We start from the raw sequence: 18611 nt of genomic DNA on the forward strand, positions 1-18611 counted from the left end.
ATTTAATTCTTTATGATTATAATGAGTCTTAAAATTTGATAAAGTAAAAATATTTTTGTGCTTGTATCAAAACCTTGTTAAAATATCTTTAAAATTAACAATAAACCTCCCAGATCAAGAATAAATTGAGCAATAATGGTTGTTAAATATATCTATATTATAATGATAACATTAATATACGATATATTAATATACGGTATATTAACACCGTATATTAATGTTATCATTATAACAAATTTATAGATATATTTAACAACCATTATTGCTCAATTTATTCTTGACCTGGGAGGTTTATTGTTAATTTTAATTTGTTAATTTATTTTTGAGCTGATTGTAATTCAATTTTAAAATATCTTTATATTAAATTTTAAATTTAACAAATTCGAGTATTAATTTAACATATTATAATTTAATTTTATTCAAGAGATTCAAGAGACTTCTACAATTTGCTTCTAAAGCATGACGAAATGTTACATTTTTATGTTAATTTTCACAATCTTTGTTTCTAACATGCTCATCTTGTGTTAAATTAATACAAAAATTTGAGTGAACCGTTTGGGAAACGTGAAATGTATTAAATTGAATATAAATTTTCCAACTGTGTACATTAAAAGATTAAATGAAATAATGATGCTTTAAATTTTACGCTAGACTATCATTGATTTTATTAGAGTAATATGCTATACAGTACATACCGATAAAACTGATTAATTTATTTCTTTTTTCATAAACGTTTGTTCTTAAAGATATATAAACAACTTAAAAATTTTATATATTCACACGATCTCTGCTTCTTTAATTTTATAACTAAAGTAATATTGTTGTGAAAATTAATATTAATGATAATGTGAAACAATCGGATATTTATGGGCATTGCAATTGACGTCAGCCGCAAGTCTGAGCACTCTTTAGAGGTGACTGCTCATCAAGTTCCTCACCGATCTCGAAACGCGCGAAGTCGACGATTTCAGCATGCGCTTCCGTTAGTAATTGTTGCACAGAGAGACTAGGATCGAGCAAGAATTCCTGATAGATCATGCACTGTTCTTCGTCCGTATTGTTGTGCGGCTCGTCCACTCGTGGATTACCGATCTTTTGCGGATCCATGCCTACAAAGAAGAAAGAATGTAAATGTCATCCTTTATTTTACCAATTCAATTATCTAAAATGCAATCCACTTAACACTACAAATATTTCGAAGTTTGATTAACCAAACAAAAGAAAGAATTTTGCTAATTTAGATCAATAAAAGAATATTTCAAAGTATTTGTAACATCAAAAGTATCCTTGCGACAGAAGAAACCTACCAATGATATGCTGGCAAAGCTGCGTACCCAGCATATTGTCATTTTTTTGACACCTAATGGCTACAAGAGCACCATATTTGCCAAAAGATATAGGTATGGGGTTCATCGGCGCCGGATGTGTGCAACCGAACAGTGTCACGTCCGATTGTACGCTGATGGCAAGAGCGCGCCTCACAATGATATTCTCACCTACGCTGCCAATAGTTAAGGCGGAATGGTCATTCAATGGTTTGCCATCCGCAGCTAGCAGGTCTTTGAGACTGTCTGCATGGAAAATAGTCCTTTGTACTTTGTTCTGAACATCCTGGGATTTTGCATGATTCAATACAGCGGAGATCACTGCCTCTGCGAGATTGTGGAACTTCTTGTTCCGCGCCACGAAGTCAGTCTCGCAATTAATCTCAGCCAGTGCAGCATGATTTCCATCTACCGTTACAGTGATCAGTCCTTGGCTAGTATTGCGCCCCTGCAGTTTAGCTGCCTGGGTCCAGCCATATTGCTGTGCCTGTTCTTTCAGCCACTTCTCAGCCTGGAGTAAGGAAGAACTAAGAGATTCCGTTGTAAGTCAATTAGAGTCGCAAGACACGTGCTTAAACGGTTGTATAGTGCCTCTTACCTTATCCATATCATTCTCGTGCAGCTCCAGGGCTTTTTTGCAGTTCGTAAATGTATAGCCAGTCTTCTTGCGCAGCTTAGCCAGTAGAGATTTGTTTGTGGCCTGCCAGAGCAGGCTGTTTGTGTGAATTAGGCGAAATATCTGTGCTGGAATCATCTAACAAATATATTAAATTAATGCCAATTTCTGAGATAATAACATTATAAACTACATTCCCATAAAGAAATTTTATCCAAGAGACGCGTCTTGGGAACATTCTTAAAACATTCAAAGCATATAGGGACATCTTTAAGATGTCGCTTGAAGCTATATGGGATTATTTAGTAAAGAATTTTACAATAGTGCAAAAAAGTAGTTTTGCATTATTGTACAATTCTTTAATAAAATTAGTCTTACTCTTAGTTGGTATTCAGTTTTTATATTCAAGACTGACTTAAGATAGTCTTGAAATAAGAACAGACTAGGAATATCAGTCTTAATTCTTCATTGAATTTATAAATATATAAACCAATTATATTACAAAATTTTAAAATCACAGTTTTCCTGTTGAATATAGCTCATGTAAAAACTGAGTTCGTGAGAATTCTATATGATTACTGCAGTTTTTTGGATTATTCTTATAAAAATATACTTGGTATATTAATTGTTTTTTATACAAGTTGTCATGAGTTTTGAACATTTTGAAAATAATTTTTAGTCTTTTAATTATTATAAACTAAACGAGCATCACAGATCTAGCAGTAAATGTATTATAGATTTTGACATCAGCTCTGAAAGGTTTAATAGCTGTATCCTAGAACTACAATGGCCAACTCCGATTAACAATACAAATAAGAGTATAGGGAAGAAAATGTGCTACGTGTGTAGGAAAAACTAGATCATGTAAATCCTCGAGGAAATCGCGAAGTCACATTGGGACGTTTCGTGTCATTCTACGTCTCAGGTTACCGCGATAATTGAAATGCAGGTGGTTCTTGGGACCTAACCTAAAAGAGAGAATTGCACCGGGATTGCTTCTCGTTGAAGCGGAGACAAGAAAGAGATGCGAATGCGAAGACTGTCTTTGCTCGCCGTTTTCGCTGAGATTCGCAGGATTCGTTAATTCTACCGAATCGATCGACCACGTTGCCTAGAAACTGCGATCGAGAGTTCAGTTTGTGAATCTCCGGATGCGTATGAATGACAGGACACGCGTGACTCTCACGAATGCGCTCAATTTAGCGGTTAATTACGCGAGATGTTAGTCTGCGAATATTCGCAGCAGATCGGACTGATTTCGCAAATCTAGAGCTATTTCGCGACGATTCAGCGGCGCAAAACACTCACCGTGTTTGAAGGTTAGAGTATACAATACAAATTCGTAATCATTTCTCTATCAAGAGGGCGTTTTCGAAGCCCCTCTTCGTACTTTGCAAAAATTTTTCATATAATTTTTTAGAATTTTTATTTAAATTTTATAATTTTTTAATATTTCGTAATATTTAGGAAAATTTCTCAGATTTTTTATACAAAGTAAAACACTTTTTAGAAATGTCGGGAAAGTCTACATTAAAAAAAATATTTTCATGTGTAAATTCCGAAATATTTTAAAAGTTCTCTTCCTATAATTTTTATTATAAAATTTGAAATAGTTTGAGATATTTTTTTAGAAATTATAGAATGAGAAAAGGTATAAAATTCAACGTTTCTGAAAAATTTCCAATTTATATAAAAATTCTGAGAAAAATTTTTACCAGATGCTGTACAAGGGTTTAAATTAATAATTATAAATACTGTAATATAATTTTATTGTGCATTTATTATTGATTATGTATTTTATATGTTATTAGAAAATATACTTTAACTATTAACACAGTTTATTTATATGTTATTATTACTACAGTTATTAGCATATTTAAAAATATATATATAATACGTATATTATACATATATTTTTATATATATTATATTATATTTTATTTTATTATTATATATTATAAGATAAAATTAAAATAAAACATTCTTTTTTACGATATGCTGTATTTAGATTATACTTTCTCTCTCTCTCTCTTGTATTTTTATTATTTTATATTATATTATATCTATTATACAATATTTTATTATGTATATCTCTAACTTTATATTATTTTTATAATATTATTACAGTTTATTATGACACAGCATTTAAAATAAAATATTTTAAGTATTTATCGGAATGAATTTATGAGATGAATAATAAACTTATTTGAAATCGAGTCCACAAAAAAATGTGTCTTCACGCAAATAATAACCAAAAGTTTATATAAAATAATTATCTAGTTGTAGTTTACAAATATTCTGTTATAAATGTATATATCTGCTATAGCTTATATATATAATTTAATGTAAATTCGCGCGGGATTTAATTAATATTTGTAGTAATATTAAAATGTTTTATTTTAGAATGGTCATGCATGAATTAAATTGCTTGGAGTTTCGCGAACAGTGATATAATATATTTTCCAGAGATATATTAGAATTCTGTTAAATGTCGCATTGTGACATTAATTGTCATAATTGCGATTGATTATGGAAGTTTCATCTCGTTTGGAGAAAACGAAGGCACGACGGTGTGAATCCGAGGATGCGATTCGAATACCGAAGATTCTCAACACGAAGGTGGAACCGTTGTTTTCTCTACCACCGGACTTGATAAGTCCTAAAAGATGTAAAAGGAAAGGAGAGGCGCTAATTAAGGGAAAAATGCAAAAATGGCGTGGCGTATCTCACACAGCGAAACGTTTTCGCGAGGAGAAGTTTCGCAGGTACAAAAAGCAAACCCGAAACTTGTACGTCCAAATAACTCCGAATATTAACTCAGCTCAATCAAAAGTCAAAGCAGTTTAATTAAACTAAGTTTTCGCAAGTAACGTCAGATCTAAACATATGGCACAATTATCATAAATGTAATTAAATCGGATTATTTAATTTATAATATATAAATTTATCTAATTACATTTAATTTAATAAAATTATAAAATTAATTAAAAATCAAGTTATAAAAAGATTTTGAACATATGACATTAAGAGATGATTGCTAAACCAACTTAATATAAAGCGAAACGATTGATATTATTAATAATGCGAATGAAGGTAATAATAATTAATCGTTATATTCTTTTGGAAGAAGTTTAAAGCTTTAAATTAATCTCGATCCTTGCGATTAGATTTATGGTGGGTTTGATAGTGAAACCTGAGCTACAGAAGGAGGATGTGGATTTGAGCGATGATAAGGACGTCAATAGATATTATTATTACATTTGCAATGGAGTCGATACAATTCACACGGTGAGCATCGAGAATGTCTTTGTCGAGGCGATACTCGATCTAGTTCCCGGTAGTCTACGGGAGAAATTTTCTGATTTTGTCGGTGATTTGATCCTCGAGATCAAGGAGGACTTTACAAAGAACATGAAGAAGGCTATTGTTAAGTTCGCGCTCGCGGATCCTACCGAGGAACATCCATCACAGGTTGGTCATCGGAAGAAAAGTCGAATTATAAATGAGACTTCTATATCAATTTGAGAATAAAATCAAATTGGAGGTAACTGAAGATAATGTTAACTTAACATTTTACCGACAAGATTCTGGAGTATAATATTATATAAGAAAAATATCGAATAATATTTCAATATGAAATATTAAGGTTTCAATTGATTAAAAATAGACATATAAGTCGGACTGAAAAATTTTAAATTAAAAAATTCAGTATCAAGATTTTCTATCTCAACGTGCAATCGATCGTTTCAGTATAAAGTAGATTCTTTGATTCATGGATTTACAGAAATTACTGATTTATGTGTATTATAATGTGTATTAAATAATTATTATAGTAACAAAAATATATATATGTGAAAATTGATTTACATTTTATTTCATTGGCTCGATGCTTGTTTCGTAAACTGTGAAATGCAGACTAGAGATCGGAGCTTTTGTTATCGATGATTTAATTTGTGCCGATCGTGTTGCAGTTCGACGCGATTCATAAGGACGAGCAGTGTATTCTGCCGGACTCTTCGAAACAGATAAAGCACTGCCGTGAAATTCTGCATACCGATCTGTATTTGATAAATCCATGCATGCGAATGACTCTGGAGCAGTGGGTTCGAGACTACAGGTATCGATCGGAATTATGAACACTCTTGATTTGCGCTGTCGTGACTTGTTCTAGCGAATCACGTCAATTTTTTAGTTCATTTCGACTGATCAATTTGGAGCATATCGTCGTGCACAAGGAAAGCTGGGATCTGACGAATTTTCACACTTTAATCGCTCGTCAGATCGTCGCTAATCGGCGAATTCTGAAGAATGCTTGGTATAGCGGGATTCAAGAGATATTTCTCGTGGTAAAGCATTGGGAAAGAAATAACATTAATTATCGCCATATTGCAATAAAAAAAATTTACAAAATAAGTATTTATTTTGCTTAATTTTTATTCTTGATTTTGTATTCTGTTGACTGAAGCTTTCATGGACTTTCTACTTATTTTCTTTATTTATTTAAGTATACATTTATATTATAATTTTGCGCTTGACGGTTGAATTTTGGAATAAATTAAAAATTCTGAATTTTGACTTTTTATTTTCTTTGTTTATTATTTTTTTTCTCATTATTTACATAATAAACTAGCCTTTTCCTGCGCGCGCTACGCGCGCGATTCGGAATTATTAGGGATACACAAACAAATCTGGAAAAGACCAAACTGGTTTGTTAATTCCCCTAAAATTACAACGTAGGTTTCTTCTTTACTTAATTTTTTAAAAAATTTAAGCATTTATACATCCTTAAAATTTTTTTCCGGATTTGTCTAATTTATGAGATTATTATTTGTTTTTTCCTTTTTTTCCGTTAGTTTTAATTAACAGTCTTCATTTTAAATTATTGATTTTCGTATCTTTTATATTTTTTTATTTCTCCCCGCTTCTTGAAATAGTCATGAAGATGATGATTTTCGTCTTCTTTTAATCTTATTCAGTTGTTCTTCGTTTTTTTTGATATTTTTCATTCGTATTTTTTCGAAAAAATCATTAATTTAGTAAAATGAATTCTCAAGCAATCGATACGAACTCGAAAAATAATCACTTGGGGATGTTACAATCTTTTTTTGTGTATAACTTTTTTTTGGAGGGTGGACAAATGAAAATAATGGGTGGACAATCACGTGCGCGTTGTGGACAAACGATACCCGTATATAATTATGAAAAATTATCACTTGGGGTGTTACAATTTTTTTTTGTGCATAACCTTTTTTTGCGGGGTGGTCCAAAGAAAATAACGGGTGGACAAACGTGGACAAACAGTGGACAAACGAATGCAATAATGATATTACCAATATTCGCATTTAGGGGTGCCAACTTCACAGAGCGCTACGCGCGCGATTCTTTTTTTTTGATCGACCATATAATTTTCTCTTACAAAATTTACACCAAAGCATAGTCGATTAATCTTCAAATTATAATTACATTTCTTTGCGTCTTATTAAATTCGTCATATTCGGAAAATCTTATTGATTTCCGCAACATTTCCGTCTGCCATATTGAATTTAAAAATTTGGAACACGGAATCAAAGTCTGCGTTCGCGGTAACCCCCATTTACCTAATTTCGCCGAAATTTTTAAATTTTTATGTATTTCGCAACACTTTCCGTCCGCCATTTTGGATCAGTCATTTGGATTTTCCTAATTTTGATCACGGATTCTAAATCAGCGTCCGCGTAAGCCCCCTTAATCCAAATTTCGCCGAAATCGGAAAACCTTTAAGATTTTCGCATCTTTTCCGTCCGCCATATTGGATAAGTCTTTTTTAATTATCATAATTTTTACCATGTTTTTAAAAGAGCGTCCCCGAAAATTCCTTGTTACCAAAATTCACCATTTTCGGATTACTTTAACTGCCTCAACGAATAGAGGCTTCAAAAAAACGTCTACACGCCTTTTTTAAGATATGATGATCTATTTAAGAGAGGATGTATCAGATGTATAGTCTGTGCAAAAAGTGACTGGAATTGAAAATTTTTATTTTTTGTATATAAAAATAAATGTTATAAAAAAGTTCAAGATTAAATTTATATCTAACAATACAATTTTATAGTTTAAATGAAATTTTTTTTATTTTATTTTATTTTAAAATTGTCTATTTGTAATGGTAATTTTTGAATTATGTTCTAAATCGCTGCGAAATTGTTTGTATTACTTTCACAAATACGATATAAAAATCTGTAACTCTATCTTTGAATTAATAGATTAATCATACGTTATGACTTTGTGATGATATAATATATATGTCGAAGATGGTTCAAAGATATGCCGAAATGTTGAAATTTTTGTATCTACTATTTTAATGTCGACTTTAATTTAATTTTGCTATATAATTTTTTTATTTGTGAGCCACATTTGAAGTTTGATTCAAATTTGCTTTTTTAATATTATTAATCATTACATATCATTTTTTTTGTAACTTTAATTCTATTAAATGACACGCGTAGTACATCTTTAAAAGCGAGAAGTGTCCCTCGATTCCTTAACTGCTCTTTTGCAGAATAACAGGAAGAATTTGGTGCCCAGTCCTTTGCGGCGTAAGCAGTTCAAACGGTTCTTTAATTGCGCCGGTAAAGTGATGGAGGAGCAGCTTTTAAGGATCTGCAAGCACTCTTTGCGGGATTTCATTAATTACGTCGTAAACGGCAAGGTGAATATACATATCTGCCTTTGCGATCGATCGACGAGAAATGATTTCTAGACGAGGAAACACGCACGCGTTCGGCGTTTCCTTCCTCCGCTTATCCACTGTCGCGCGTGCGTTATTAGAACGCTACGAGACACAATTTCCATCAATTTCTGCTTATCAAGGCTTTTCAAGGCTCGTCCGTTCATTCGCCTTGAGCCCCTATCACGCGCGTAACCCAGATGTTATGACAATAAATTGAAAATTTAAAAATAAATAATACATGACAGCTGATGGACAAATTTAGAACTTGTCTATTTTGCATCTTCTGTAGATTAGCGGATAGTATTTAATATAACAATGATTTCGTTTTTGTAAATAAGTAGATGTTATTGATAAATAATTTTTGTATAATAGTTTTCTAAAAATTTTTTTTCTTATCTTGATTTCACACAACTTTTAAATGAATTTATTTTGCTTTCTTGTAAATTATGGACAAATAATATTAATTGATAAAAAATAATTTTTTTTTCAAAATAAATCTTTAACTTCGTTTTATCTAATTTTTACAGAAATATATATAATTGTAATAATTAATTTTCCTGAAAATTTTACTTTTTACTGTTATCTTGAATCTCGTAAAAAAAAATTCGATTGCATGTTTTGTATTTCTCCACAGCCTGTAGCTTGTCGTTTTAAAGTAAGCATCGTCGTGGTCTCCAAGGAACTCGCTTTCCGGCCATCCTTCGACAAATTTAAGGAATTGCTTTGTGACATTCTCAGAGCAATATGCGATGCCGTGAGGAATTTTGAAAGATTAGAGACGCAACTTTATCTTGATTGGGCAGGACCTCAAGAATTTCTCAAGGTTCCACATCACAAAATATGAAGAACTAAGTGAAGAACTGACTTCCTGTTTTGAAACTTTTGATCATAAAAAAAGAATCGAAATAAAATCATTTCTCCTATCTCTATCTTTTAATTTATTATTACATGACTATCTAGCTAAAATATATGTACTAACTTACAATTTTAATAATTATTTATACATACAAAAGATAGACATAACAATATGAACATCTAAAATTATTTATTTTACTACTTTTATTAATGAGAAATTGGTTCATTTATTTTTAATACACACTCTATTTTTGTTGAAATAGTTATTCAATGCTCGAATAGTTACCAATGAAATGTTGTACTATTCTTTTAGTAAATTGTTTTTCATTTGTTTATATAACGGTAGCAGAAAACATTTTTTTTAATTTTATTTTTCAAAATTGCCTTTTATTCTCCAAAATTTCAACATTTCTTCTAGCCAATGCAATTTCCCGATTTAAATATCATTTGTGGTTTTAAAGAGCAAAGTGAGCAACAAATTTTCTCTTTTATATCTTTTAATTAGTTAGAAGATATTCTACTAGAAAAATAGTAGCCTCAGTAAACACAAAATAATAACATTATATTAATGTTATAATTTTGCACTTAACAATGTAATTGTTACGTAAAACATGTGTTTTATTATATGTGTTTATACTATTATAAGTATGAAATTACAACAAATAATGTTATGTTACTGTTAGTTGCTGGAATTGCTGTTGCTACACTTTTTAAGCGTGTATGACGTGTATCAACAAGGATAGAATCTGTATTGTAAACAAATTATAAGTCAACTTCTTATTGATAAAACAAGTTGATAGTATATTTTTCAGGTGTTACATTATTTTATCTATCTTCTGTATGCATAATAAGAAATTATCATTAATAATTTAAATTTATACGTAATAATTAATTATTATTTGTATATATAGTAATTGTTTATAAAAAATAGTATAACAATTAAAAAATAACCACAATTTTATAAATTTACGGTTTCTCGCGTAACAATGAAGTTTTACACAAACATTTATGTTTACAATAAATCGTGAATTGATAAAGTACTGTCCCTTAAATTATTATAAACAGTTTCTGTGCGCTTCGCAGCCGCAGATATCGCAGACCATCGTGGAGCAACTCAAGAGACAGATAAATCAGCTGATCGATCGTGAAAGAATAATCCCGGAGCAGAAAATGGCAGAATTGAAAAAGTACTTATCGGTCTTATTGTCGCAGGTAGCTGCGATAAACCACTCGATAACGTCCGTTTTTCTGCAGATTCGAGCAGCTCTACAATGACGACGAACTCGGCCGGACAGAGGCTTTCTTGCTAAATGAGAGGATGAAGCTGGAGGAGTACGAGAAGAAAATTAAACTCTATCACGATCTCGCCGGAAGAATACCGATTGATATCGAGAGGACAGTTTTCGCGGGATTCTTCGAAGTTTCTCATGCGCCCTTCGTTAGGACCATGGTAGAGAACATCGAGCATTTCAAAGGACTACTAATTCAGCGCCTTGTCGATCGATATCAGAATACGACGAAGAAGTGAATATTAAATATATATTGTGCATCTAAGACTTTTTTAAATTGACCCTCGATCGGCATAAGCATTATTTCTTACTTATTTTTTAATTTAAGTATTAAAAATCTTTGTTAATTTTTATTTTTAACTTTTTGCAATCTATTAGTCTTTAATTACTTCAAAATTATTTAAAGATTGACTTAGAAAACAGGGGTCTGTTTTTAAAATGTTACAGCTTTTCCTTGAGTAATATTTTTGTTATAATATAATTTATTATTTTATTGCATTTCTTAGTGTTAAAACAATGCAATTTATGAGTAAGTAAATAAATAATAAAAAGTAATGTATTTTTAAGTACAATTTTTAAGATAAAAAATAAAATGCATTAATTTAATATATTATATAAATGTTAATTTTAATTTGAAAGAATATGTTTCCACAATTTGCTTACAAATCGTGTCAGCGTTGTATTTTTTATGTTACTATTTCTTTACATAATTTGTGTTTTAACGATTTATTTTGTGTTAAATTTTCACAAAAATTTGAGTGGATCTTTTGGAAGACATAAAATGTGTTGAACTTAATACAAATTTTCCAACTATGTGTATAGATGATTATAATAATTATGCAAAGCTTGAACTTTGCATACACATTATTTTTTTTATTTATACGCAACAATTATTAAAATGATTGAATGAAACATATACAGAGCGTAATTTTTTTTTATATTTAGTGTATAAAATTAATGAGGAGTAATTTTTTAGTTATTCCGTGTATAGTTAATTTGAGTTTCTTCTATGATTCTCTATCTCGGAACGTTGTGTCGTTCAATTCTCTGAAATTAAATCTGTATCCAGTGTCACAGCGGAATATGAAGCTATATCCGAGCGAGTTCTGACCCCACCTCCCAATACCGCGGCTCTGATGGAACTCATCAAGTTTGTCCGAACTACCAGTGACGTCACTCTAAAGAGCCTGGAGCGCAGACTGCTGGACGTGATCGACCACATCGCGTTCCTGTCAGATTACTGGCTGCTAACGGAGAGCGAGATGAGTAACAACAGCGTGGCCTTCCAATGGTATCACAGAATACCCCAGATCTTTGAGGACAGCCGAGTGATCATCGAGAACAAGACGCAGGAGTACCAAGATGCGCTGAAAGGTGGTATCATTCCCTCGATGATACTCTAATTTCGACAATAATCTGGATTAATTTAATCACTTGAATTACAGCCATGTTCAAAATTAGGAAACCTTATAAATTTCATAACTTTAGTCTATATTAATTTAAATAAATATACACATTTATTAATAATTTTGTTTATTAACAAATTATCAATATTTAATATTTTATTATATTTTTTTTTGTTTTATAACTTCTGTAATATTTTTTTTTGTAAATCTTTTATTGGTTTTTTGCAAATGGTTTATTCGTCTTAATTTTTCTATTATTATAATTTGTAAGTTTTGTTTCAAAGTAAACTTTTGATTACGAATTTTTTTTCTTTAAGTGACCCTCTAAAAATCGAATTAAAGTCAGAACTTTGTGGAGACCAATCTATAACATTAATGTTTTTTTTAACTATATTATATTAACATGACACTTATAAATACAATTACGCAATAAATTTCAATTAAATGTACATATGGATCTTAATATAAAAAATTCAAGAAATCATTGAAAAAAAAGAAAAGTAATTTATCATTTCGTAGAAAAACGCTAATAAGATTCCTAGACCGAGAAAAAATGTATACTACATTTTAATAAATATTTATATATTTAGTATTAACTTAAAATTATGATAAACAAATGTTCATGTATCAAAAATGTATGTCTACAAATGTGTGAATATTCAGCTGGTATTTAGCTACTATTTAAACGTATATTATTAAAATTTAGTATTCATTTTTATCAGTGTAATAATTTTTTTCAATGTAGATTTTTTAACATAACTATTATTAATAATTTAAATTATGAGTCGTAGAATTTCGTTACATAGAGAGATAAATTTATTTTCTTCTAAAAACACCAACCACGTATTTTTTTTAATTGAATATTTCATTTTTTAAAGTAACATTCAATCAAAAATTGATTGCAAACTCGTGGAAAATATTTTATATTTACATGACTCGTGTTTACACTTTTCAAAATTAATTTATTTTGTTTAAAATTACCTTATCTAAAATTAATTTATTCTTAACGTTAACATCACGTATAAATATTTTGAAAACCCAGTTCGTTCTTTTTACAGTTAGATATCAGAAATTCATCGAGGAACTGGACTCGTACGTGAAACAAGTGGAAGAGATGCAATATTGGGGCGATATTGAGGAGGTGTATCGGTACCAACGTAGGGCGCAAAATTTGGAAAACCGGTTGATTACGGCAATGGACAAGATCGACAAGTTCAACGAGGAGGAGGTTGCCTTTAGTTGGGAAATTACGCAATATCCGTTACGAAAACGGATTGCCGATCGTTTGCAACCCTTCAAGAAACTTTTTGACAGTATCTGCGAGTATTTGACCAAATATGACAAATGGATAAACAGCACAATTGGCTCTTACAACCCCGAAGAGATTGATAATGACGTGGGAACATATTACAGGTCGATATTCATCTATAAAGTTATAAAAAAATTATACCAAAACAAAAAACAAAATTTTGTAATAAAAATGAGAATACTTTTTAAAATAGAAGAGAAGAATGAGAATAATTATACTGTAGTACATAAATTTTTATTATTATCTGCGTAAGAAATTCAAAGCAGAATTTAAGTTAAAGGTAATTGAATTTCTTAAAAGACATATTTTTTCTCATAAAAATGGTTTAACAACGAATAATTTATATTATTATTACACCACATTTGTATTACTTTGTGACGTGATCTTTTTAACGATAAAATTGAATTTAGAACAATCTACAAGTTGGAGAAGGCGTTCCAGGAACCAGACGTGCGTGAACTAGCAGCTGCGGTTCGCGAGAGAATCGAAGAATTTAAGGATCGGATGCCAGCGGTGATGACTCTGGGTAATCCCGGAATGAAAGCGCGGCACTGGGATCAGATCTCGGCGATTGCGGGCATTCCGATTAAGTTCGATGTTGATCTAACACTGGGCAAGATCCTGGCTATGGGTCTGGACGTTTTCATCCCGCAGTTCGAAGGCGTCTCTGAAGCTGCCACGAAAGAGGATACTCTGGAGAAAGGCATGGACAAAATGCATCGAGAATGGGTCGATCTGATTTTTACGGTAAATCCTTACAAGGACACCGGCACCTACGTTATTGCCGGCGTTGACGAGATACAGCTCCTACTGGATGATCACATCATAAAGGCAGTGACCATTAAAAATTCGCCCTACATCAAACCCTTTGAGGCTAGAATAATGTAAGAATTAATTGCACGTAGATCTTGAAGCTGAAAATAATAAATTAATGTTCCAAATCGAACTTCAATTTATTTTAAATATTTTATTTCTAAAAATATTGTTATTTATAATTTTTATTATTGTTTTCTAATTTATTTGCAATTTTATAATTTCATTTATTTATTGCTCAATATATTATATTTTCAATGTTTATAAATATTAATTATTATTTTAGTGCTATAAATTACAAATTACATTTATAATTGATAAAAATATAAATTTCAAATTGATAAAATTAATGTTATTAGTTAATTAAATTTATTTTACCTTCTAAATAATATATTTTGTTTACGTAATTAATTTACTTTATTTTATTTAATTTTATTAGTTAGCATTTTACTAATTTCACATTTATGATATGTGTAATGAAAATTATTTAATACCATTACATAAAATTTTTTAATTTCAGCAAATGGGAGAAGACATTGCACCTGCTGGAGGACATTCTGGATGAGTGGTTGAAGGTGCAGAGTACGTGGATGTACTTGGAGCCAATCTTCACCTCGCCGGATATTCAACAGCAAATGCCAGAAGAGGGAAGAAAGTTTGCACAGGTCGATAAGATATGGCGGGACATCATGAAGAACGTCCATGGCGAGCCGCACGTTCTCGCTATCGTCGAAATCGAAAAGATGCTGGAACGTCTGAGAAAGAGCTATGGGCTGTTGGAACTAATTCAAAAAGGTTTGAATGAATACTTGGAAAGGAAGAGACTCTTCTTCCCCAGGTTCTTCTTCCTTTCCAACGACGAGCTACTGGAGATTCTCTCCGAGACGAAGGATCCGACGCGGTAAATCATTTATAAATCCTCAAGTTCAAAAATATCAAATGTAGTAATAATAACAATTTTCACAGAAAGTAACTTTAATTTCTAATTTTATACAATATATAATTTTAATTTCGTAAAGTTTGGTCTTATATTTATTCATGTTTAAAATTTTTATTTTAGATATCGTAATCTAATATCTTAATTTTCATTTTATTATTAATAATAAAAGAGAAAATAGTCATTTTTCTTCATTTAATTATGTTTTTCTGAGAAAAAATACAAATATATATATATATATATACAATATAAATAAATTATTTATATAATTATAAATGGAATTGTGTGTTCGTCAGTGTGCAGCCACATCTGAAGAAATGCTTCGAGGGCATAGCTCGACTGAAGTTTAACGAAGATCTCGAGGTGTTGGCGATGCGATCCACCGAAGGTGAGGAAGTTGTTATTTTAGAGATCATATCTACTTCCATTGCTAGAGGACAAGTTGAGAAGTGGCTGATCGAGCTCGAGGCGGAAATGCGGAAGAGCGTGTGTCACATGGTGAACCAAGCGATCTTGGCGTATCACATGAAGGCGAGGACAGCCTGGGTCCTCGAGTGGCCCGGTCAGACCGTCCTTTGCGTAGATCAGACGTACTGGACGCAACAAGTCGAGGAGGCCATGCTGAAGGGAGTAGCTGGTTTGGAGAGATACTTGGAGCAATGCCAGGAGGAGCTTAACGACATTATTCTACTGATCAGGGGAATCCTCTCGAAGCAGAATCGCATTACGCTGGGTACGTAATTAAACTGGTGCTTCTAAAACTTTTTGGAGTATCTTTAATAACTTCATATATTAATTGGGAGTTTTTGATGTTTGTTTTTTTAGAGGCGCTGGTTACTTTAAATGTTCACAGCAAGGACGTCCTCGCGGACCTTTACAAGGAGCAAGTTGTAAAAAATACCGACTTCAGATGGCTGTGTCAGCTTAGATACTATTGGCTAGTACGGTTGTTCAATTAATATTCAAATTATATTTATTAAATTGCGTTGCAAAACTTAATTTTAAAAACATTATTTTAACATATTTCCAACTATTTTTAGATATCATAATATGGTTTATAAATAATTTTATAAAGTACAAATGTTCTTAATTACTGAATATTTGAATCAAATTTTACATACATAGAGAATATACATAGAGGACATTCTCTATTTAGAAATTTATCTTTATAATAAAAATTCATAGAATGTCTTTATAATATTCATAAAATTAATGAACTATAAATGCACAGAGTACTAATCTTATTATAAGAAAAGAGATTAAATCTATATACATAAAAATATACGCTGAATGTTCTATAAAATGTTATATAAAATATTTTATACATTATTCAGTAAATATTTATTCGATAGTTTTTATATCTGTAGAATATACAAATATGAAAAAATATATTTATAGAACATTTACAGAAAGTTTATGAGCTTTTTAAGATTTTTTGTAATATAAAGAAGGTTTTATGTATACTTTTTTTTATAAATTTGAAAATACTATAATATGATCTTTCTGTAAATTACTTAATTATATAATAATACTTTTTTATAATTTAGTAAATTAAGTAAATTAATTAAATTAATTGAATTAATATAATTAGAATAGCGTTTAGAATTACGATTGTATTAATAACTTTCCAAATTAATATGTCATATCTATTTTATATTTCTAACGTTTTACTTCCAATTCTGCATTATTTACTGCAATTATGTTCGAGCAGGAGGACAACATGTGGGCGTATATGATCAATTCATACATACGCTACGGCTGCGAATACCTCGGCAATACATCTCGCCTGGTAATCACTCCCCTGACGGATCGATGCTACCGCACCCTTTTCGGCGCCTTGAGCCTTCACCTGGGCGGCGCACCAGAGGGACCAGCCGGTACTGGCAAAACGGAGACCACGAAGGACCTAGCAAAGGCAGTCGCCAAGCAGTGCGTGGTCTTTAATTGCTCCGAAGGCCTCGATTATATCGCGCTGGGCAAGTTCTTCAAGGGCCTCGCCTCGTGCGGTGCCTGGTCCTGCTTCGATGAGTTCAATCGGATTGACCTGGAGGTTCTGTCGGTTGTTGCACAGCAAATCCTGACGATTCAGTGCGCGGTCAACGCCGGCGCCGAAAAAATGATCTTCGAGGGCACGGAGATCTACCTCGATCCCACCTGCGCCATATTCATTACTATGAATCCGGGTTATGCTGGCAGAACCGAGCTGCCGGACAATCTCAAGGCTCTCTTCCGGCCAGTGGCTATGATGGTGCCCGATTATGCTCTTATCGCGGAGAACACTTTGTATTCTTACGGCTTCTACAATGGTAGACCGTTAGCCGTGAAGATCGTCACCGCTTACAAACTCTGTTCGGAGCAGCTCAGCAGTCAGCATCATTATGACTACGGCATGAGGGCAGTTAAATCCGTGCTGATCGCCGCTGGCAATCTGAAGCTTCGCTATCCCAATGAATCTGAGGATATCTTAATGCTAAGGAGTATTCTGGATGTTAATCTTCCAAAGTTTTTGGTCCACGATCTACCGCTCTTCGAAGGTATTCTTTTCTTGTATTTTTTTTAGAGACGAAACTATTTGTCCGATTGTTTGACTATTAAAAATATAGGCAAAATGGATAATTTTTTAAATATGCAACTATGTGTTTTTTTTTCAAATAATTCAATATTAAAAAATTAATATTAAACCGAGATTAAAGTTAATCTATGTTGGTAAAGAAGTAAATTTTAACAAATCATTTTTAACACCAGGAATAGCTTCGGACCTGTTTCCCGGTGTCGTGTTACCGACGCCAGATTATACGCACATCAACGCGTGCACGCGGGATGCGTGCGCCGCAGCAAATCTGCAGTGCACAGACCACTTCCTGGAGAAGATCCAACAGATCTACGAAATGATGATTGTGCGCCACGGCTTTATGATAGTCGGGCTGCCGTTCGGCGGTAAAACCTCAGCCTACAGGATGCTAGCAGATTGTCTCGGCCTTTTAGAGGATAGAAAGTTGATGGATGAGCATCGTGTAGAAATCACCGTCATTAATCCCAAAGCCATCACGATGGGCCAATTATACGGCCAATTCGATCCCGCGTCGCACGAATGGAGTGACGGAGTTCTGGCTGTGTCCTACCGAGCCTTTGCCACTTCCGTTAATCTGAACAGGAAGTGGCTAGTTTTTGACGGTCCGGTAGATGCACTTTGGATCGAGAATATGAATACGGTACTGGATGACAATAAAAAGCTCTGTCTTACATCTGGAGAGATCATCCTGCTCGCGCCTACAACGAATCTGATTTTTGAGCCTATGGATTTGGAGGTAATTTATAAACTATTCGATTTCATAAAATATTATTTTGATTC

At 32.1% G+C, this 18611-nt stretch overlaps 2 protein-coding genes across 2 annotated transcripts in view; one reads left to right on the forward strand and one right to left on the reverse strand.

Moving 5' to 3' along the window:
- Positions 1–791: 791 nt before the first annotated feature.
- On the reverse strand, positions 792–3272 carry mEFTs (elongation factor Ts, mitochondrial). Its single transcript, XM_018550481.1, has 4 exons — positions 3250–3272; positions 1924–2079; positions 1308–1836; positions 792–1109 (listed from the first exon to the last, which is right to left on the reverse strand). The coding sequence occupies exons 2-4, from the start codon at positions 2077–2079 to the stop codon at positions 886–888; spliced, it is 909 nt and encodes a 302-aa protein (XP_018405983.1). The 5' UTR covers positions 3250–3272; the 3' UTR covers positions 792–885.
- Positions 3273–4470: 1198 nt separating this feature from the next.
- Dhc36C (Dynein heavy chain at 36C) overlaps positions 4471–18611 on the forward strand; it is a 38164-nt gene continuing 24023 nt past the window's right edge. The window contains exons 1-16 of the mRNA XM_018550477.1: positions 4471–4706; positions 5109–5412; positions 5913–6058; positions 6134–6287; positions 8480–8629; positions 9285–9473; positions 10589–10692; positions 10760–11029; positions 11864–12168; positions 13259–13613; positions 13920–14393; positions 14843–15223; positions 15556–15992; positions 16085–16200; positions 16971–17793; positions 18005–18567. Coding sequence (XP_018405979.1) covers positions 4471–4706; positions 5109–5412; positions 5913–6058; positions 6134–6287; positions 8480–8629; positions 9285–9473; positions 10589–10692; positions 10760–11029; positions 11864–12168; positions 13259–13613; positions 13920–14393; positions 14843–15223; positions 15556–15992; positions 16085–16200; positions 16971–17793; positions 18005–18567 — 5007 coding nt within the window. The remainder of the gene's footprint in view (positions 4707–5108; positions 5413–5912; positions 6059–6133; positions 6288–8479; positions 8630–9284; positions 9474–10588; positions 10693–10759; positions 11030–11863; positions 12169–13258; positions 13614–13919; positions 14394–14842; positions 15224–15555; positions 15993–16084; positions 16201–16970; positions 17794–18004; positions 18568–18611) is intronic.

This window comes from Cyphomyrmex costatus, unplaced genomic scaffold (assembly GCF_001594065.2).
Source record: "Cyphomyrmex costatus isolate MS0001 unplaced genomic scaffold, Ccosl1.0 scaffold998, whole genome shotgun sequence".
Taxonomy (NCBI): domain Eukaryota; kingdom Metazoa; phylum Arthropoda; class Insecta; order Hymenoptera; family Formicidae; genus Cyphomyrmex; species Cyphomyrmex costatus.